Here is a 22,676-nt window from a genome sequence, read left to right on the forward strand (position 1 = left end):
AGGTTCTTTTCTTTTAACTGTTGCACATTGTACTTTTGTAGATAAGTAACTATTTCATGTCTGAATTAAGAATATGTTTACAATATTATGTATGGTATTCCTTTTAATATTAGGTTTGCATTTATAGAAAAAGACATCTAGCAAATTGCTCTGGTACCAACTAACACAGTCTCCAAATTCCCTGCACTATTCACCACGCCAAGGGGTCAAGTGGGTGACTTGCTTGCAGGCCTTTGCAATTCACTACTTTTCTAAATTTGTTTTTATTTTCAGGTTTAATTATTAATGTAACTAATTGAATCCCATTTTCTTTTAAACATTTCTCAAAATAGATCATTGCTAATGCTTGTATTTAGAGTATTTTTTATCTAGTTACAGATCAGAAGTGAAAGCAAGACAAGATGTCAAACCAGACATTAGGCAACCACCATATTCAGAGTACAGACAACCTCCGGCATCAGATTACCGACAGCCACCATCTCTGGACTACAGGCAGCCGCCTCTAATAGATTACAGACAACAGCCTCCTGACAATAGACAGTATGCAATATCTGATTACAGACAACCACAGGTATGAGACTCCAAACATCATGTTTTTCTATCTCTGTTTCTCGCTCCACAGATGCTTCCACACCTACTGAGTATTTCCAGCACTTTCTGTTTTTGGTTCAGATTTTCAGCATCCACAGTATTTTGCTTTTATTTTCCCGTCAGAATCTTGTAAATTTCAATGCGATCACCTCTCATTCATCTAAACTCCAGAGAATATCAGTCCAATTTACTCAGCCCCTCATCGTAAGACAACCTTCTCATCCCAGGGACCAATCTAGTGAACCTTCACTGTACTCCCTCCAGTGCAAGTATATCCTTCTTAAATATGGAAACCAAAACTGCACATAGTATTCCAGGTGTGGTCTCACAAAGGCTCTGTACAATTCTAGCAAGACTTCTTCATTCTTGTACTCCAATCCCCTTGCAATAAAGGCCAAGATGCCATTTTTTTTCTAATCGCTTACTATACCCGCATGCTAACTTTGTGTTCCTTGTACAAGTGCACCCAATTCTCTCTGAACATCAACATTTGCACGTTTCACACCTTTTAAAAAACATTCTGCTCTTTTATTCTTACAACCAAAGTGAATAGCCTCACAATTTGTTGCCCACTCACTTAACCTGTCCATATCTCTTTGGAGCCTCTCTGTGTCCTCCTCACAGCTTGCATTTCCACCTATCTTTGTATCATCAGCAAACATAGATACATTGCTGTCTGCCTCTTCAGCTAAGCAATCAATATAGGTTGTAAATAGCTGAGACCCCAGCACTGATCCTTGCGGCACTCCACTCGTCACAGCCTGCCAGCTTGAAAATGCCCCATTTATGCCTACCCTTTGCTTCCTATCCATTAACCAATCCTCTAGCCATGCTAATATATTACCCTCAACTCCATGAGCCCTTATTTTGCCTATTGTGTGGCACCTTATTGAATGCCTTTTGGAAATCCAAGTATACTACATCTACTGGTTCCTCTTTATCTACCCTATTAGTTACATCCTCAAAAAGCTCTAATAAATTTGTCAAACAGGATTTTCTTTTCATAAAACCATGCTGACTTTTTCTAATCATACTATGCACTGTGGAAGGTAGATTATAAACTAAGTGGTACAATTTTAAAATTAGTGCATAAACAGATATACCTGGAGGTTCATATACACTAAGCTTTGAAGGTGGCAGGATGAGTTGATTAAGTTGTTGAAAAGGCATATGGATCCTTGGCTTTATCAATAGAGGAAGAGAGTATAACAGCAAGGAAATTATGCTAAACATCTATAAATCACTGGTTCGACCTCAGCTGGAGTATTGGGTCCAATTCCCTGATTTCCCAATACATGCTGCCGCAGGTGAAACTCACAAACGTAAAATTTAATATATAGAAGGCTTGGGGGTCATTTTAACTTTTGATAGCAATGTAAAATGGATGAAATTGAATTGTCTGCCAGTTATACACCTTGACTAATTTTAATTTCAATTAACTTCAATAGAAAGGGAAATCAGGCAGAGTGCGTAATGGGCAGCTAATTCAGTATCATTTATTTTACACCATCGCCAAAAGCTAAAAAACCTCCCTTGTGTTTTCATAAAAGGTAAAAACACACAGGTTTATAGTATCAGTTAAAATAAAGACAGTAAATGCTATAAATACACAGCACGTGCATCAACCTCTGAAACACAAAAAGATGGGATAATTTTTAGATTTTGTGTAGATCCTTTGATCTATAATCCAAATGTTATCCCAACTTAGCTCATTTCACATGCTGGCAATTCTTCTGTCTTTGCAGTAACTTCTAGTTTAATCTCAAATTTGCAGCATTTGTAATTTTGACACTTTATATCTTCAGTTGAATTTGATTAATGCATCATTGTCTATCACCAATGTGGTAATTTTCTGAAAGCAACTCTCGAGATACAGCATTAGTTAAAAAGGAGGTAAAATTTGGGGAAATTATTTTTAGTTCAAGATATCATCCCACTTGATAAGGGAGCCCAGAAAATGACACTACCACCTGGTCATACAGATTTCCCCAGGTTCACCCGACAGCTCAGACAACAGAATCCAATACAACCTGTATGTCAATGTGCTGATGGACTAACCTTTAACCCTTTTACAAATACTAGAAATAAATGCCCACTGCAAAACCACAGGATAGCAACATAGCTTTGAGGAGACACTTCTTTCTTCTGGTCATTATTTCTTAACTGACTAAATAAGACCAACAATGACATTACAGGCAAGTGCCATGCAGTAATATGAGTGAGGATTGCATCAGAATTCCTGAACCTGACTCATAAGACATTACACAGAGTAACTTCTGTGAAAAAGGTGAATTGCAAGTGGAAGTAGATTCATTTCACTCCCCAGTAACTTGATTTTGTTCTGTTATCCCTTCATGGGGCTGGATTTTCCCAATGGGGGCAGGAATCAGTCAAGACTCTTTCTGGGTCCCAAACCTACCCCAAGGGGGAGACAGTCATTCATTCAGATTTTTACGGTGGTGCCCCCCTTAATTGGCATAGGGATAGGTTCTCCGTCTAATTAAAGGTGCTGACGGGTTCTCAAAACCAGAGGGCCAATCAGACGCCTTCCAGTTTGAGAGGAGCAACAGGCTGTGGTGGCAGGTAAGTAACAGAGAGCGGACTTCAACATGGAGGCGCCCTCACCAACTTTTTAAAAACGGTTCTCACATCCAGGCAGGCAGGGAGGGCCTCTAGGCCAGGCTGGAGAGCTGGCCCCCACCCCCAGCCTACCACTGGGTGCTCACCTCCAGGCACTTAAACTGGACCCTGCCAGTGCGGGAAACTGGTGTCCGACGGGAAGATTTCTTTAATTGGACTTAACAAGGCCTTAACGTGCCTAATTGGCTACCTGCCACATGCGGCAGATGGCTCTGCCAGCTCCAAACTCATGTCCACTAAATTGGCCGGCGCTAAGAATGATGTCGGGAAGCTGGCATGCTGACCAGTGCTCTTATTTTCAGGCCCCGCCTGCCTCTGTTCCTGCACCTTGCGGGGCCTGAAAATTCAGCCCATGGAGCGTCTCCACACCGCATATCTTTCTGCTCAAGAGGAAGGCCGCAGTCCTGTGCCTAAGCATCCATAGTGCTGCTAGGTAGTTGGTCACGTGAGAGTAGCTTAGGTGACTGACCTTCAGATTTTCCATCCCTCCCAACTGGGAATCCAGAATGGGGTATTCTAGCAGCTCAGAAAACTAAGTTTGCTAAATCAAACGTTATGTATTTAATGACATATTTTCCCTATAAAGTGGGGAAAAGTTTTGAACAAAAATTACTTTCCCAGATATTACCTCCTGTAACTAATGCTCTATCTCCAGGGTTAGTTTCATAAAACTGTCACATCAGTGTTTTGCGGAGACAGAAAATCATAGACTGAAGTCTGCATTCCATACCTCCATGGCATAACTCATGGAAGCTGCAGTCTGAGGATTTGAATCATGGCAGGTTTGCATATGCCTTGCATAGTGGTTGCTTATTGTCAAAGCCAGCCTTTTCTTTGTTAGAGGTGAAGGGAAAGGGAGATTGTGCACAGGGTAAAACACTTAAAGGTTGCAATAAAAGCAATGAAGATGATTTGAAGGATAGAGAAACCCAGTGATTATTACTATATCTACAATTATTGACGTGGCACCTACACCAACTGTGCCAAATCTTCGGCCTCTTCAGTGCAGTAGAAATGACAATCATTCTATTGTTTTCCATTTATTTAGTTTATTTTTTACAAATACAATTAAGTAAAATCAGGTTTCCTGGAAATAAGGAGATAGGGGAATTAAGTAACCACACTTCAAGGAATATCTTGATGTGCAATGTCATTATGTGACAGTGGAGTAAGCTTATTTAGTCCAGACCTCTGGATATCTCACTGCTTAGAAAAAGAAAGTCAATTATTAATAATTCCATACAATACTGTAGCGCCACATGAATTAATACTTTAAATTAATGCTGATTATTACAAGTTTAAGAGGTAAATTGAGATATTGAACAGAACTGGCTGACAAAATGATTCATCAGGTTAGAACATTGTACAAGTAAACAAATGCATGTCAAACAATATTCAAATAAGAAATAGGAAATAATAGCAGTAAAATCAGGTTTCGATGGAATAAGCACTTAATGCAATTATGGGGAGATACTGACCGGAATTTTCCTGGCCCATTGGCAATGAGTTGGGAGGCGGGAGGGCTGGCAAAATAGTGGAGGAAGGCACGGGAGGGAAGCCTGACACCTTCCCACCCCCAGGCCTTATTGCCAGGTGGTAAAGTTGGCAGCTCATCTGCCCACCAGATTGAGCCAATTGAGCCACTTAAGTGGCCAATTAAAGCCCATTTGCCGCCTCCACAGACATTTTGCCTGCGTCAGGAGGGCCCGCCGTCATGTGGAGGGCCTGCCAGCGCGTGGGGAGGCTGCCCAGTAAAACTGGGGGAGAAAACAGTTGCAATTGATTTAAAATTGACCTGAATGTTTTATATATAAATTCTAAAAATGAAATCTATTACTTTAATATATGATTTTAAAAATTTGCATTTGTGGAATGCTGCCAAGATGAACAGGCAAATTTTTATCTTTATTTAAGTGTTTGGTTTGTCACATTTGATTTAGGAATTTGACTACACTCATTATGCTGGTCTACCTATATGATTAACCAGTGGGAAGTACTAATAGTCAAACACCGTTCATCATCCACATTTCAAAGAGTCCAGTAGAAAATATGTGCTGGAATATTTTAAATTGTATTTATGTGTAAGTGACCTGTAGTTATACCCACCATGGACTTACTTCATAAATTATCACTCCTAGTATGGAATCTGTTATATGCATTGTAAGGTGAAACAAAGTCCAGGATGCGCTGTACATGTTTGGCAGTTCTGCTTTAAAGCAGTTATTCTGCGAGTTATGACATAGGTGCTTCATCATGTAACCTTTACGCTCTGGCAATTTTTGAGGAAAGGACATATAATTTTATTTATTTATTTATTTAGAGATACAGCACTGAAACAGGCCCTTCAGCCCACCGAGTCTGTGCCGACAAACAACCACCCATTTATACTAACCCTACAGTAATCCCATATTCCCTACCACCTACCTACACTAGGGGCAATTTACAATGGCCAATTTACCTATCAACCTACAAGTCTTTGGCTGTGGGAGGAAACCGGAGCACCCGGCGAAAACCCACGCAGTCACAGGGAGAACTTGCAAACTCCGCACAGGCAGTACCCAGAATCGAACCCGGGTCCTTTTGTTCAGCATTATTATGTCCTTGCACGGGATGGCACTATACTGACTATATAAACTGATTAAAGCAAAAGTTCATGGGCACATTAAAGACCTGATTGTGGGTGGATATACAATAGAATTCTAACATGCATATTGAGTTGTTCTTTTGTTAGCCTAAACATTATCTCTGCACTGCTGCTTTTTCAAAATGTCAGGAATTAAATCTTTTTTGATTTAATTTTATTGAGTTTCAATATTTTAATTTAGGCTGAAAACTGTTAATGTGTGTTGGGTTGCTAAAATCTGGGAACAATGGGGTTTTGTGTATAGTTTATTCTTCCTTTATATTTACGTATAGGATTTTGATTACTTTACGGTTGATCTGGAGAAAGGTGCCAAAGGATTTGGATTTAGCATTCGTGGAGGCCGAGAGTATAAAATGGATCTATATGTACTGCGCTTGGCAGAAGATGGTCCAGCGATCAGAAATGGGAGAATGAGGGTAAGCCGAAAATTTCCTTTTGATTCAGTGTACTATGGTGTTTCAGTGTACTCAAAATATCGTGGCTTGTATTTTCACTGTATTGTGGACTTTACACAAGAGACTTTCAGAAAATATAAAATCAACCAAGACTCTACCAAAATAGAATCATAGAAAGTTTACGGCACAGAAAGAGGCCACTTGACACAACGTGTCTGCCCCATCGTTCCTAAGCATTATTTTTAGAGTGTCACTTCTGGCATGAAATCTCTTGTATGTACTGAAAGGTGTAAATAAAAAGCACAGCATTTCTTACTTTACAGTGCAGAAGCTGCTAGTTTGAACACATCATCACTGATGCAGCAGCCTGTGTGACGTCAAACCTGACAACGTTAGCCGTACTCACTAGGTAACCTTCTCCACTCTCTTCCCTGTGAATACCAAGGGAAATATTAGACTGTTTACGCTATCCCCATTAAAATAAGCTGATTCACACAGACCATGGATCAGTCCTGGGAGCTAACAGATTGTTATAGTTCATTATCACACATGGTGGTCCATATGCCAACTGAGCCATCAGGGTTAGTTAATGTTTTACTTTTAACTAAAGAATCAATCATGATTCAGGGACCTTTAAGGAGACTATGCATAGCTGATACTTTGGAGCATGTACTTGCTGTGCTAAGTCTTAATTACTGCCAAACACCTATTTAGCACTGAAAATTAATTTTTACAACTGTGGCGTCTCATTCCTTTAGATTTTAATTATCTCTCTCAATTCCATCTTTCTTTCTGTCCCTTGATTTCATTTTCTGTACAAAGGGCGGCACAGTGGTTAGCACCGCAGCCTCACAGCTCCAGGGTTCAGTTCTGGGTACTGCCTGTGCGGAGTTTGCTAGTTCTCCCTGTGACCACGTGGGTTTCTGCCGGGTGCTGCGGTTTCCTCCCACAGCCAAAGACTTGCAGGTTGATAGGTAAATTGGCCATTGAAAATTGTCCCTAGTGTAGGTAGGTGGTAGGAGAATGGTGGGGATGTGGTAGGGAATATGGGGTTAATGTAGGATTAGTGGGTGGTTGTTTGTCGACACAGACTCGGTGGGCTGAAGGGCCTGTTTCAGTGCTGTATCTCTAAATAAATAAATAAATGATTTGGCATTGAATTCAACATTCTCACTTACACTTACTGGTTCAGACTTGGCAAACCTCATTACAAATTCTTCAGTCTGATTGGTTAAGGAGTTACACAGTTGTTTGCCCTGTTCACACAGGTCCCTGTCTCCTATAGGGGGTGCCATACTGTTTTGGATTACCAATCAACACAAGTTCCAGTGCAAAACCCCATTGAACATCTGTGGGCAAGCATTAAGTGTAATCAATGACTGGTGCCCTTCATTCACCTCTGACTGCAAAATCTGGCCCAATCTGCTTAGAAACTCAAATCTTTAAATTGAATTGTTATATGCTTGTATAACTGGCGAATCTTCCATGGCATTGTTCACAGTAAGTCATGTCATACACTGCTTTATAAATCAGAAGTGTTTTCCTTTATTTTTTTTATCTATTCCTAAAAGTTTAACTGTTGTTGTTTAAGCTGTGTTGGAAATTAGGCCACTGAAATACATGACTCGGTTGAGCTTCTTAATTGCAAAGGTCACCACTTGGTATGCTTGTAGAGAAAGGCAATTATTGATTCACTATTAGTTGCAATTCTTAAAGACCAGAGTATAGCTAGCCTGGGGACTGATCAGGTTGCAAAAGTTGAGCTGCAGATGTCCTAGTTTAAATCTGATTAAGCAAAGTTTGTATTATCTTTTATAGCTTTTTATCGGAACAGTGTGACAACTACAATGTCCTCTTCCCACAGACTTTATATGTATGTTTCAAAGCCGCTCACACATTGTCATTTCCATATTATATCATATACAGTTTATGTCTGAAAACTACGTTTCTCTTACTTTCTCACTCCTGTGTTCAAGCATCATTCTTCATGATCTGTCACTTTAATTGTTTGCAGGCAGAGATAAGCTTTGACATACTCCTGCTACGCTAGACACTGTCACCTCACTGCCAGCTCCTGCTGAATGTTACTTCCTTTCATTTTGTAGCAGCTTCTGATCAATTGATCATAATCCCAATCTATCTGACGGTGCTTTATTCTGTAGGTACTCTTTTAACCCCTTTGTTACCACAGTATACATTTTCAACATAGAGTCATTGAGTTCTACAGCACAGAAACAGGCCCTTCGGCCCATCGTGTCTGTGCCAGCCATCAAGCACCTATCCATCCAAATCCCATTTTCCAGCACTTGGCCTGTAGCCTTGTATGCTATGGCGTTTCAAGTGCTCATCTAAATACTTCTTAAATGTTGTGAGGGTTCCTGCCTTGACCACCTCTTCAGGCAGTGTGTTCCAGATTCCAACCATCCTCTGGGTGAAAACATTTTTCCTCAAATCCCCTCTAAACCTCCTGCCCTTTACCTTAAATCTATGCTCCCTGGTTATTGACCCCCTCCGCTAATGGAAAAAGTTTCTTCCTATCTATGCTATCAATGCCCCTCATAATTTTGTATACCTCAATCAGGAGCCCCCTGAGCCTTCTCTGCTCTAAGGAAAACAACCCTAGCCTTTTCAGTCTCTCTTCATAGCTGAAATTTACAGCCCAGGCAACATCCTGGTGAATCTGCTCTGCACTCTCTCCAGTGTAATCACATTCTTCCTATAGTGTGGTGACCAGAACTGTACACAGTACTCCAGCTGTAGCCTAAATAGCGTTTTATACAGCTCCATCATAACCTCCCTGCTCTTATATTTTATGCCTCGGCTAATAAAGGCAAGTATCCCAGATGCCTTCGTAACCACCTTATCTACCTGTGCTGCTTCCTTCTGTGATCTATGGACAAGTACACCAAGGTCCCTCTGACCTTCTGTACTTCCTAGGGTCCTACCATCCATTGTATATTCCCTTGCCTTGTTAGTCCTCCCAAAAGGCATCACCTCACACTTCTCAGGATTAAATTCCATTTGCCACTGCTCTACCCATCTTACCAGCCCATCTATATCGTCCTGTAATCTAAGGCTTTCCTCCTCACTATTTACAACACCACCAATTTTCATGTCATCTGCGAACTTACTGATTATGCCTCCTATCGTCACATCTAAATCATTAATGTACACTACAAACAGCAAGGGTCCCATCACCGATCCCTACGATACACCACTGGTCACAGGCTTCCACTCGCAAAAACGACCCTCGACCATCACCCTCTGCCTCCTGCCACTAAGCCAATTTTAGATCCAATTTGCCAAATTGCCCTGGATCCCACAGGCTCTTACCTTCTTAACCAATCTCCCATGTGGGACCTTATCAAAAGCCTTACTGAAGTCCATGTAGACTACATCAACTGCTTTACCCTCATCTACACATCTAGTCACCTCCTGGAAAAATTCAATCAAGTTTGTCAGATACGATATCCCCCTGACAAAGCCATGCTGACTATCCTTGATTAATCCCTGCCTTTTTTGGGGGGAACTTTCCAGATTGGAATGTGCCTGTGAATATCATGACCCAGAACAGAAAATCCCAGCATTAAGTGACTGGCTTTCTTTCACAATCTTTCAGATCATTTTGGATCAGTAACAAAATTTTACTGTTTGAAATATGTGTTACATGCAAGACATTTTTTCATATATGCTATTGGATCTTCAGTCTTGCTCTTGGCTAATCTCAAGGCTGAAGTGCAGTTGTGATGTTTAGGTAAGAAGGTGGACTGTGCCTTTAAGCTGACTGAGCTAAATAGATAATTGTAGCTTCCTTAAACTACTGGGTCAATCAGAGGCAGCTTTTTTAAATTCCTTTTTTGTTAAGATTGCATTTTCAGTATCCCTTCTGCCTGCTTTTTAAAGGAGAATAAAAGTAAGGGAGAAAGAGATGACAGGGAGGAAAAAACAAACCGTTGAATGATGAGTAAGGATAAGCAGAAGGGAAGGGAAAAAAGATAGTATTTGGGCATTAAAGAGAGCAAACATTGAAGAGAACAAAAAAAATGAATGCGACGAGTGAAAATATGAGTTAGGTGGAAAGGCACGAAAGTTTGTCTTTTGGTGTGGCCCAGCCCAAAACATTAAAAGCCTCTGAATTGGTTACTTTTTTTGTCAAGAACAATTAGCTTGAGCAAGACTTGAGCAAAGGTATGTGGGCAAGGTATATGCATGAGCAATCTAACATGTCACTAGATTTGCATATGCCAAGGTTATAACATTAATGTCTGTGCATGCCCTTATCATCTCATATATTTCTATCATATTCAAGGGATTTGTCGCAGGCCTCTAATATTAACCCTGTCTTCTACTTGCTTTAATATTCAATTTTTTTTCATTGTATCTTCTCCTGGGCTCTACTTTTTTGATTTCCAAATTTTGTCTGAACATGCACTATTCCTCCTCTAATTATTTTCTTGTATTGTTTCTATTTCCTGCATATTAAATTCACACCCATCTTCTGAGATGAGGCATGTTTCTATAATGCCAATAACCACATATTTTGCTTTTGCCTCATATGCCGCTAAGTTAAGTGTCTTATTTTGAAAGCTTCTAGAGTTCAGATATTGACACTCAATATCAGTAGTGGGCTGGATTTCAAAGGCCCGCAGGGTCAGGAGCCAGTGCAGACCTGATTTGAAAATCGCAGTCCCAGAGGTCGTCTCTGGAACCCGATGCCACCGGGACAGTAGCGATGTTCAATGTGAGGAATAAAAACAAGAAATGCTGGAACCACTCAGCAGGTCTCGCAGCATCTGTGGAAAGAGAAGCAGAGTTCACGTTTCGGGTCAGTGACCCTTCTTCGGAACTTCGGGTCACTGACCCGAAACGTTAACTCTGCTTCTCTTTTCACAGATGTTGCCAGACCTGCTGAGTGGTTCCAGCATTTCTTGTTTTTATTTCAGATTTCCAGCATCCGCAGTATTTTGCTTTTATTTCAATGTGAGGATGGCTGGCGGGGGTGGGGGGGGGGGGGTGGAAGAGAATGGGGAAGCCACTCGCCTCCAATTGACAGCCCCTTAAGCTTATGGAGGGGTCCATACAGCAATTTTCACGGAGGATTCTGGCGAGCCTGAATAATGTGGTACACGATAGTGCACAGCTGTCAGGCTCACAGTGGGCAGGCGGCAAACATTTTTGGTGGAAGATGAAATGTTTTGGGCCCACAGGAATCTTGCGACAGACCCGGCACAGAACTTTTTTTGTATTGTTTTGAAATTGCTGCCTCCTCTTATTCCACGGGCCCTCCAGAGCTGCCTGCTCTCATCAGCATGAACGGCATGGCTGCAGTCTGCCTTTACCGTTCATGCTCTGCAGGCAGCTCCCGCCCCCTGCAGGTTCTCGGTGTCAATGATTGAGCGGTGAGCCCGACTTCTGCCCAATTAGGACATTATATTTGACGATTATGTCGTATTAGCAACACAGCTGGGGTGCAGGGTCCGGATCTGGAAATCATCCAGATACCGGGTTCCCGATCCTATTTTGAAGTTTCAGCCCAGTATCTTCTGTTTGCTTTATCTTGATTTACTTTCTGCTTTATTTTGTCCCTTGCTCCTCTAGACCATTGTTCACGCTCTGCTTGTTTGTAACTTAAGTTTTTTCCCCACTCTTTTTGCTGTGAGTGATTATGATATTGATGGCGGAAGATAAAGCTGTTCATGAATTTGATAAAATCTGTTTAAAAGGGAACTAACTTTTGTGGACTTGGTGGTGTAGTTGGTTAGGACTCTGTCCTTTCATTTTTGGGATTTCAGCCCAGACTGATCTTCAGTGTGCTCCTTTGATAACTCTTGAGTTGCTGAACCATACAGCCAGAGATGTTCAATTTACAAATAAAACCAGAAAATGCTGGAAATACTCAGCAGGCCAAGCAGCATCTGTAAAGAGAGAAACAAGGTTAATGTTTCAGGTCAATAGGAAAAATTGGAAATATAATAGGTTTTAAGCAGCTAAAAAGGGAGAGGGTGGTGGTCTGTGGTTGGGTGGAAAACAGGAGAGATTAAATGACAAAGGAGTTGGTAATGCAGAGTCAAAGGAAGTGGTAATGGGACAAGTAAAGAAACAAAAGATATGTCAGGTGGAAGTATGAATGGCAGAATGATGAACAGCTGCTGTCCGAAATCAAAAATAAAAGACAAATGAAAGTAAAACCGAAACCTGCAAAAAAAAAGGAAACCAAATGGGGGCGGAGATTACAGACTAAAATTGTTGAACTCGTTGTTGAGTCTGGAAGGCTGTAAAGTGTCTAATTGAAATATGAAGAGTTGTTCCTCGAGCTTATGTTGAACTTCACTGGAACACTGCAGGGGGCTGAGGACAGAGAGGTCAACATGAGAGCAAGGTGGAGAATTAAAATGACAAGCGACCAAAAGGTCGGGGTCATGCTTGCAGACTGAACTGAGTTGTTCCGTAAAGTGGGCATCCCATCTGCATTTGGACTCCCCAATGTAGAGCAGACCACTTTGTGAGCAGCGAATACAGTATACTAAATTAAAAGAAGTGCACATAAATCGCTGTTTCACCTGAAAGCAGTGTCTGGGGCCTTGGATGGTGAGGAGAGAGGAGGCATAAGAGCAAGTGTTGCATCTCCTGCACTTGCATTGAAAGATGCCATGGGAAGGGGGCTGGTGTTGGGGGTGATTGAGGAGTGGACCAGGGTGTTGCAGAGATAATAGTCCCATCAGAATGTTGAAAGGGAAGGGAAAGATGTGTTTGGTGGTGGCATCATGCTGGAGGTGGCAGAAATGGTGGAGAGTGATCTGTTGAATATAGAGGCTGGAGGCGTAAAAGGTGAGGACCAGGGGAACCCTATCATAGTTCTGGGAGGGACGGGAAGGGATGAGAGCAGAGGTGTGGAACTTGGGACAGACATGGTCGAGGGCCTGTCAACCATGGTGGGGGAATCCTCAGTTGAGGAAAAAGGAAGACTGAAGAAGTGATGATTTGGAAGGTTGCATCATCAGAACAGATGTGATGGAGAAGCTGGGAGAATGGAATGGAGTCCTTACAGGAAACAGAGCGTGACTAAGTGTAGTTGAGTTAGCTGTGGAAGTCAGTGGGCTTATAGTGAATGCTCATGGATAGCCTTTCCCCAGAAATGGAGATAGAGAAGTCAAGGAAGGGAAGGGAAGAATCAGAGATGGACCATGTGAAGGTGAGAGAAGGGTGGAAATTGGAAGCAAAGTTCATGAAATTTCCCGTTTGCTTCCAGTTCACCTGTTGTTTTAATTCTCCACCTTGCTCTCCTGCTGACCGCTCTGTCCTCAGCCTCCAGCAGTGTTCCATGAAGCTCAACATAAGCTCGAGGAACATCTCCTCATCTTTCAATTAGACACTTACAGCCTTCCGGACTCAAAATTGAGTTCAAGAATTTCAGACTATAATCTCTTCCCCATTTTGTTTTCCTTTCTCTTTGTAGGTTTTTGCTTTCGGACAGCAGCTGCTCGTTCATCATTCTGCCATTCAAACCTCTTCTAGGCACGTCTTTGTTTTCTTTACTTGTCCCATTACCACTCCCTTTGTCCCTGCACCACTAACTCATGTCATTTAATCTCTTCTGTCTTTCACTCTATCACAGACATTGTTGTTCTTTTTCCACCTTCCCCCTTTTACTTGCTTAACACCTATTACATTTCTAACTTTCTCCAGTTCTGATGAAAGATCATCAACCTGAAACGTTAACTCTGTTTCCCCCTCCGCAAATGCTACCTGACCTGCTAAGTATTCCCAGCACTTTTTGTTTCTATTTCAGATTTCCAGCATCTGCGGTATTTTGCCTTTGTATTAATGTTCAATTTTCAGTCAATAATTTATGCTGAGTTGCCTTATCTCAGATAGGCTAGCAGTAAGGTGGCATGGCTAAGAATTAGAGTGAAAAATTAGTCAGGCTTCCCACTCCTGATGGAAAGCCAACAAACTCTACTTAGAGTGTGCCTGTACAGATGAACTGAGGGTAGGATTGGAGTAAGGGAAGGATTGGGATTGTTATAATATCTCCAACAGTTGAATATACTGCCACTACGCAGTGTCAAGGGTCACACATGAGTAATAACAATTCGATGAAGAACCTGATGGCTACCGTGCCTATGGAACCATAAGCTGGCAAGAAATACAGTGCCTTCTGGTGAGGAATAGGAAAAAAACTGGCAAAAAAGAAATTTAATTTCCTACTATTTGTTTCATTCTAGCTCCTAGCAGACATGAGCTCACACTGGCCACAATTTGGCAAAAATGTAAACGTAATTAGCAATTCCATTCTGAGGACACAAGCATTGTAGGTTTGGAGAATTGAAAATTCATTAAGGACAATTATCTTGAATCTGGGTGCAAAAGCAAAATGGCATCGGTACAGGACCTGGTCGATTTAATGATACACTGATTAATTCTAATAATCTGTCTAGTTTGATGGCCCATGGATACCAAAAGTCTTCATTGTCCAGCCTTGAAATCCCTATATGACAGGAGGGCTCCCTCAACCCATATGATGGGGAAAGAGCTGACATCTGCACCCACGCCTACTGCATTCAAATATCCCACTGGTTGTTTAACCCGGATCCACTCACTATCCGAGGTGGGGTCTGAACTCTGCCATTCTGACTCAGAGGCTGCAATGGTACCATTAAGCCAAAGGTTCACTCCTGCAAGAGGTGTACAAAAGTAACAGGTTTAATTCTGACTCTTACATCATGTTAAGTTTACATTGATTGAATCAAAAACTGTCTACTGTTTGATGCAGCTTTCATGGGAGGAGTTTCAGAGTTGCCAAGCATAATAAGTTATGGGAAGTCATGGAATTGCACTTATTAATCTGTCCAGTTCAGTCAGCCACATGAAAATTGGCAAAAGAAAGTGAAAAGCACTGTTTCTAGCTTAATTTAATTACCTTTAATGATTCTACCATAATACATCAACTCCCTGTCTCTCTTTTAATTATTTATTCAGTCTGCCATGAAGAGATCATTTTATGCAATTTGTAATGGATGAATGAAATATAGGTGGTTATTACAATTGCTCAGTATAAGGAATACATTTGTATATATTCAACATACTAAACTTTACTTCAAATTGTATTCTGCGTTGTAGCAATTGTAACCATTTATACTTGAAGTGGCATTAACACAACAGCCTATCCAATTAGAGTATAATGGAGTCCTCAGTGCGACAAACACAATTCTCTTAGGTCAGATCCTGACCCTATTCTCCATTGCCAAGTTCAGATGGATTACAGGATAAGAAACAGATCATTAAAAAGTAACTTACCAGTCAGTACAGCCAGTTTGTCCCATGCTGGAGTCTTACTGGACAGTAAATATAAATTAGGTCTTGTTCAGTATGCTTCACTCCAAAGACAGCTCAGCAAGATGATATGAATCAAATATGTTATCCCTGGTAACATCATAACCTGACTGGCAGATATTCCTCTTTGCTCTAGAGTTGTCACTTCAGTTAACCTGATAATACTATCCTTTTAACACTTGCTTAATAGAGAAAAAATTAATAGCAAGAGATTTCCAATCCAAGCACAATTATACTCGGCGGAATGACTTGCGGGTTATCCCAAAATAGTTAAAGGTGAGAAAGGCCACTTCAGCCATATTAATTCCATGGCAATAGTTGAGTTGATAGCGTTCTCGCCTCCGAGTCCGAAGGTTGTGGGTTTAAGTTCCACTCTAGATATTTGAAACATAGAAGCATAGAAAATAGGAGCAGGAGTAGGCCATTCGGCCCTTCAGGCCTGCTCCGCCATTCAAAAAAGATCATGGCTAATCGTCTAATTCAGTACTCTGTTCCCGCTTTCTCCCCATATCCCTTGATCCCTTTGGCATTAAGAAATATATCTATCTCCTTCTTGAATATATTTAATGACTTGGCCTCCACTGCCTTCTGCGGTAGAGAATTCCACAGGTTCACCATCCTCCAAGTAAAGAAATCTCTCCCCATCTCGGTTCTAAATGGCATACCCCATATCCTGAGACTGTGACCCCTGGTTCTGGACTCCCCAGCCATCGGGAACATCCTCCCGGCATCTAGACTGTCTAGTCCTGTTAGAATTTTATAGGTTTCTATGAGATCCCCTCTCATTCTTCTAAATTCTAGTGAATATAGGCCTAGTCAACCCAATCTCTTCTCATACATCAATCCTGCCATCCCAGGAATCAGCCTAGTAAATCTTCTTTGCACTCCCTCCATGGCAAGAACATCCTTCCTCAGATAAGGAGACCAAAACTACACACAATACTCCAGATGTGGTCTCACCAAGGCCCTGTATAACTGCAGTAAGACATCCTTGCTCCTGTACTCAAATCCTCTTGCAATGAAGGCCAACATACCATTCGCCTTCCTAACTGCTTGCTGCACCTGAATGCTTGCTTTCAGCGACTAGTAAACAAGGACACCAGGTCTCGTTGCACCTCCCCTTTCCCAATCTATCACCATTCAGATAATAATCTGCCTTTTTGTTTTTACAACCAAAGTGGATAACCTCACATTTATCCATGTTAAACTGCATCTGCCATGTATTTTCCCACTCACCCAACTTGTCCAAATCACATTGGAGCCTCTTTGCATCCTCCTCGCAGCTCACATTCCACCCCACCCCCCCCCCCCCCCCGGTTTTGAGCACAAAATTTAGGCTGGCATTTCAGTCCAGTACTGAGGGATGCTGTACTGCCAGAGGTGCTGTTTTTTGGATCAGATGTTAAATTGAGGTCCTATTTGTCCCCTCAGATGGACATAACAGATCTCACAGCATTATTTCAAAGAAATACAGGGGAAATCTCATAGGTGTCCTGGGCCAATTTGTCCCTCTATCAATATCATTAAACAGATTAGCCAGTCAGCATCACATTACTGTTTGTGGTGTTGGACTGCTTTCTTCTAATTCATTTTGTTACTTTAAACATCAGACTGCAGTCATATGCAATTGTAATGATACAGAATCAGTCTTTAATGAGAGATCACAGTCCAGTTTGTGCGCTCAGGAATGTCACATTTCACGATTCCAACTGAGTACAGCATAGAGTGGTTCACTCACAATTCTGACACTACTTCTGTCTTTGATCTCTACATGCCATGCATACTACCACTAAGTCATAGTACATTAAAGATACATACAAGGGACATTAGAATAACAACATGAAGGCAGCAAAATGCACTTAAGTCTTTTCAATGTGTTCTAATATTCTGTTACCACGGTTATATTGCCCTCTTAAGCTTCATGGTTATAATGCCCTCAAAAACTCCTATGATCCTTTAATTGCTATTAAGACAAGTGACCAGATTAACACCTTCCAGACCATCAGAAACATGGATGAGTGAATTTCGCACATTCATCAGCTCTTCAAAAAGCATCCTTGCCATAAGGCCCGCTTTCACAATGCCTCACTAGAAAGCTGTTTTAACACTTTGTGTACTAATCCCACAGATAGCCCAGGATATGGAGGTACTTGATTAGTGTGAACCCTCATTTCCACAATCATCACATCACTGTGAGTTCTTGCGAATTGGCTGCCATATTTCCTACATTACAACATTGACTATACTTCAAAAGTACTTCATTGGCTATGAAGAGTTTTTAGGTGGCCTGAGGTTGTGAAAGGCGCTAAAGAAATGCAAGTCTTTCTATGGAAGGAGCATTCATGTCATAGCTAATCAGACTGTTAATCAGCCAGCAAATCCTTCCAGTACTTCACACTATTCTCCAAAGAAAGAGTGTGAAGATACGGAAACAACAATAACCTGATCTAAGCAAAATACTGAGATTGCTGGAAATCTGAAATATAAACATATAAAATATAAATGCAGGAAATGCACAGCAGGTCTGGTAGCATCTGTGGACAGAGAAACAGTTACCATTTCAGGTTGATGACCTTTCATCAGAACCTGATCTTAACTATGTCTGTCAATCTGCATATATTAAATTTCAAATAAACTGTCTCAGGCTTCAAAGTAACTTTAATTTAATTCATTTCTGAACATAGGCATTTGTCCATTTCTCGAAAACAGATTGGACTATATTTTGCGGTCAGCTGCAAAGCAATTGCATTTGCCGCTGTCCTCAAAGAAAGCTGCCCACAAAGATCTAGCAATTTCTGTGGCACAGACTTCCCCTTTCCCAATGTCAGTTTAATTCTGGTGCCAATGTCAAGGGGATCTCCAGATGTGCAGTAGCACTGATGCAAGCAGGGTTTGAAGCCAATCACATTGAATTATTCTCATAGACAGCAAACCAAGAAGTTAAAGGTACTTTATCCCTCACTTTTAATTCAAATTTTCAGATAGTAAAATGATTATGATAGGATTAAAATAGAAGCTAAAATATCAATATAAGCAAACGTCAAAAAAAGAATTAAAATTGTGTGAAATCTTTCATCATAATGTAGAAATTTGACATTCCACAAGTAAAAAATTAGCTTTTCAAGGCCAGTGAGGGTGTTTAGTAGTATTGTGAAGTTAGTACACCGTTAAAAACCGTATTACACCACATTCAAAAATGTTTAACTTTCTCAAGGGTATTTACAGCAAAAAGTAGAAGTTCTCGTCGATTCTCTGATTGCTTAGGGATTACATTCTAGGAGGACCTCAACAGCACACCCTCTGAAGGAGTGTAGAATCACTGACAGAAACGTCTGATTTTCATGTTAGTCTTTCATGTGTGAACTCCCGAAGCTGTTGTCAGTTTCAATTGAGAATGAAGGCGAACATTGACAATTTTGCCGTCATTACCACTGTAAAATCTCGGCCATTGTCTGCTATCCTCCATTTTCAATGTGAGAGAGACAGGACAGCTAGCGCTGCCTTCCATAGTTGAAGGTATTTCCGCAAGTTTCCTTAAAAGACTTTCCACTTCCAACCACCCCATCCGGTCAATTAGCCTTTTATCTCATCTCCAGTAATTTTATAACTTATAATTTAAAGTGCTCGAGGCAAATGCAAGAAATGCCCAATAGGTTTAATGCTCTATTAATCTTTGAATTTTAATTTTGGTTGCTCGCAGCAGTGGCCGATTAATCTGTAATTGCTGGAGACTTCAGAAGAATCTGGGAGGATGAGCAATCCTAAGGCTAACATCCATTTTAACTTCAGTTATTTGAAAAATCTTCATAAAATAAAGATAGACATTTCCATTTCAGTAACTGGAATCTTACCAACAGTTTACTGATAGCTATGCATTAGTGCTGTTCAGTGCTTCATTGTGTCCTCACCTGATTTTTATTTTTGTTCCTAACAGGTTGGGGATCAAATTATTGAAATCAATGGAGAAAACACAAGAGAAATGACCCATGCCAGAGCAATAGAGCTGATCAAATCTGGAGGGAGAAGAGTGCGTCTCCTCCTTAAACGGGGGACAGGTCAAGTGCCTGAGTATGGTGGGTTTCATATTCTAGACCAGCTCACTTGCCACGTAACTAACAACAGAGTGTTTCCTGGCAACGCAGAGCATGCGCAGAGCAATCGCCGACGTCAGTGCGTCCAAACATTTGCCAGCCTGCCAGTATGAATCTGCGTGTACGCGCACCAAAGTCACCACGCAATGACGCCAGATATAATGATGTCGGAGCGTTGCCTCACTCCTCAATGGCTGCAATCGCTGCCTCCATCCCCCCCCAACAGTAGCACCCCCTGTAAGTTGCTCGCTTCCCACTCGCCTCGCCATTCCCCCCCATACCCCCCCCCCAACCCTCGGCCGCTCGCTCCCGGCCTCGCCACGTCCCCCCTCGGCCAATCGCTCCCCGCCTCTCCGCTTTCCCCTTCTCCTTGGCCACTCGCTCCTGTACTCACCGTTTCCCCCCCCCCCTCATCTGTTCGCTCCCGATTCTCCTCCCCACCCCACACCTCACCCCGGCTGCTCGCCCTCCACTGCGCCTCTTCAGCCGCTCGCTCGCCGCTTCCCTCCCTCGGCCAATCGCTCCCCGCCGCACCATCCAGAGAAGTGGCGGGGAACGAGCCGCCGAGGGTGGAGTGAGCGACCGAGGGGAGGCAGTGGCGATGCAGGGAGCGAGCCACCGAGAGGGGGATGCGGCTAGGCCAGGAACAAGTGGCTAAAGGGAGGCAGCGGTGAGGCGGGGAGTAGTGGCTGAGGGGAGGCAGCGGTGAGGTGGGGAACAAGTGCCTGAGGGGAAGCAGTGGTAAGGCAGGGAGGCAGTGTTGAGGTGGGGAGCGAGCAGTGAGCAGATGGGTGTGGGAGGGCATGGCAAAGAGAAGCACAATGATAGGAGAGAGCGGGATACTGTTGAGGGTGGGATGGAAGCAGCGATCACAGCCATTGAAGGGATTTGGATTTAATTTGTTTTTGTGATAAATTGAACAGCGCCATCTTTATTACTGGCAGCTGCCTGAGACGTCACAGACAGTGATGTTTCAGTGGATAAGGCTGCATTTGTGCATGTGCCAGTACTGCGCCACCTAGTGGTTGCATTGTCAGCAAACACAGCCAACTAATAAAGAATAAAGCAGTATCTTAACAGCCTTTTTAGGTACCAGTAAAGTGTGTTAGTTTGGCAACTAGCTACCAATCAAGTTAAGACAAAATTATAGTTTATAACGCTGCAGCTGTACACTTAAACATATACTGTGTAGCTGGTTGAATTTTGGCATAAAAATTTAATTGCAAGCTCTATTAATTTCTGCTGACCTAACTTAATTGACAATGCATTGCCTTCTGTTTCAGTCAAATAAAAGTTTGCTAATCAAACCAGCTTTTCTCTTCCTCTAGCAAGGCATGGATCAACATGCTTCAAAATACTGGCATATTAAAGAGTAAATAAATACGATTCAAAATGTCATTCTAATGTTAAGGGTTAATTGATAGTTGGTTGCCAATTGTGATTTATTAGGAGCACTGCAGATTACAACTATACATAGCTTTAAAAAATACAACTAATAACTAGGAGTAAATAATCTATGTTTTCATGTCTTGCTAATAATTTAACTTTCTGCATGTTTTACTATCTTGCAGTTTGTTTCAACTTAATTCTTTCCTGTTTTAAATTTTCTACTTTACTATGCTAAACAGCTTACTAGATATCTTTGTGCTCACAGTCATGTTAATATCTATGTCACTGGTTAATTCTAATGATTGGTCCTAGGCTGTTCCTCCCCTTCCTTTAGGAATGGTACCTTCCAGTCTCTCCATGTGCATGAAAAGTGACAAGCATGGGTCCCCATATTTCTTCCTATTGGGCCACCCTAAAGACACGGTTTGTAAATCTGCATGCGTATTACCAGTCTTAAAACTTTAGATGTCATTTCACATAATTGCATTTTAACATGTTTTATTGTTGAGCTAATGATGGTTTACTCTGTGAAACATTTTACTAACCCAAGCAGTCGACATCAAAAAATAATAGTGACTATAGTTCAAAAGTCAATAACTGTAGAATTAAATAGTAACTGTTAATTTGCACAATGTATTCTTATAAAGTTAATCTCCTGAAGTTGTTGCCTTTTTTAACTATTTTACCCAAGGCTCCATGGTTCTGAGATGTAAAAATAATATACTTCTCCAATTTGTCTTTCTTAAATACCTTGTCAGTAATTTGAAATTAAAATTATATTTTATGAATTAACATTGATGCTACAAAGTATACTTTAAAACATAGTTCAGAACTAGGTTAAGGAAGTCTCATTCAGTTGCAGATTATACATCAACCTAACCATGTATCTTTACACTTTGAGAGTTAGCAGACTTTTTAATAAATCTGTATTCAGGTATTCAAACAACTGCTGGCACTAGGTGTCTGGCTCGCACATGAATGCTGGCCACTTAGCAAGATACTGCAGAGTGCTTGGTGTTCTTGGAACTGTAGCCCTGCAAACTAAATGCCTTCAGAAGAGAAAATACAAAATTGAGGAGTAAAGATTTAAAAATAAAATTCAAACCTCAAATTTTACCACCATTAGGTTTAGAATAGTTATGGAAAAGGGCCAGGAAAAATTGTGTGTGAAAATACTCATCTGGAGGAGGGCTAAGTTTAGTGAGATCTGACCCTGGTGGATTGGAATCAAAGATTGGCAGGTAAAATAGTAAATGAGCAATGGTAGGCCATCAAAGAGGAGATAGTTTGTATACAGACTAGACACATTCCCATGAGGGGGAAAGGAAGGGATTACAAAGATGGAGCTCCCTAGATGATTAAAGATATCGAGAATTAAATAGGAAAAGGGGGCTTATGATAAATGTCAGATTTATAATACAGTTGAGAACCAAGATGAATACAGAAAGTACACAGGAGAGCTGAAAAAGGGAATAAGAGCAGCAGAGTCTAGGAGCATAGATTAGCGGGTAACATAAAAGGGAATCCAAAAGTCTTCTGTAAACATATGAGTGGTAAAAGGGTGGTCAAAGGAATTGTTGGGCCGATTTGGAA

General features: G+C 41.4%; 1 protein-coding gene across 20 annotated transcripts in view; it reads left to right on the top strand.

Moving 5' to 3' along the window:
* The window catches only part of magi2a (membrane associated guanylate kinase, WW and PDZ domain containing 2a), an 899,048-nt gene that overhangs the window by 860,326 nt on the left and 16,046 nt on the right, over window positions 1–22,676 (top strand). For 14 of the 20 annotated variants that reach the window (XM_068059206.1, XM_068059207.1, XM_068059209.1 and 11 more), the window contains 3 exons: window positions 373–571; window positions 6,148–6,291; window positions 19,538–19,676. In XM_068059206.1, coding sequence (XP_067915307.1) covers window positions 373–571; window positions 6,148–6,291; window positions 19,538–19,676 — 482 coding nt within the window. Of the gene's footprint in view, window positions 1–372; window positions 572–6,147; window positions 6,292–19,537; window positions 19,677–21,417; window positions 21,507–22,676 lie in introns of all 20 variants that reach the window. The other 6 variants (XM_068059219.1, XM_068059220.1, XM_068059221.1 and 3 more) reach the window with 2 other exon arrangements.

The sequence above is a fragment of the Heterodontus francisci genome, chromosome 27, assembly GCF_036365525.1.
Source record: "Heterodontus francisci isolate sHetFra1 chromosome 27, sHetFra1.hap1, whole genome shotgun sequence".
NCBI classification, from domain to species: Eukaryota; Metazoa; Chordata; class Chondrichthyes; order Heterodontiformes; family Heterodontidae; genus Heterodontus; species Heterodontus francisci.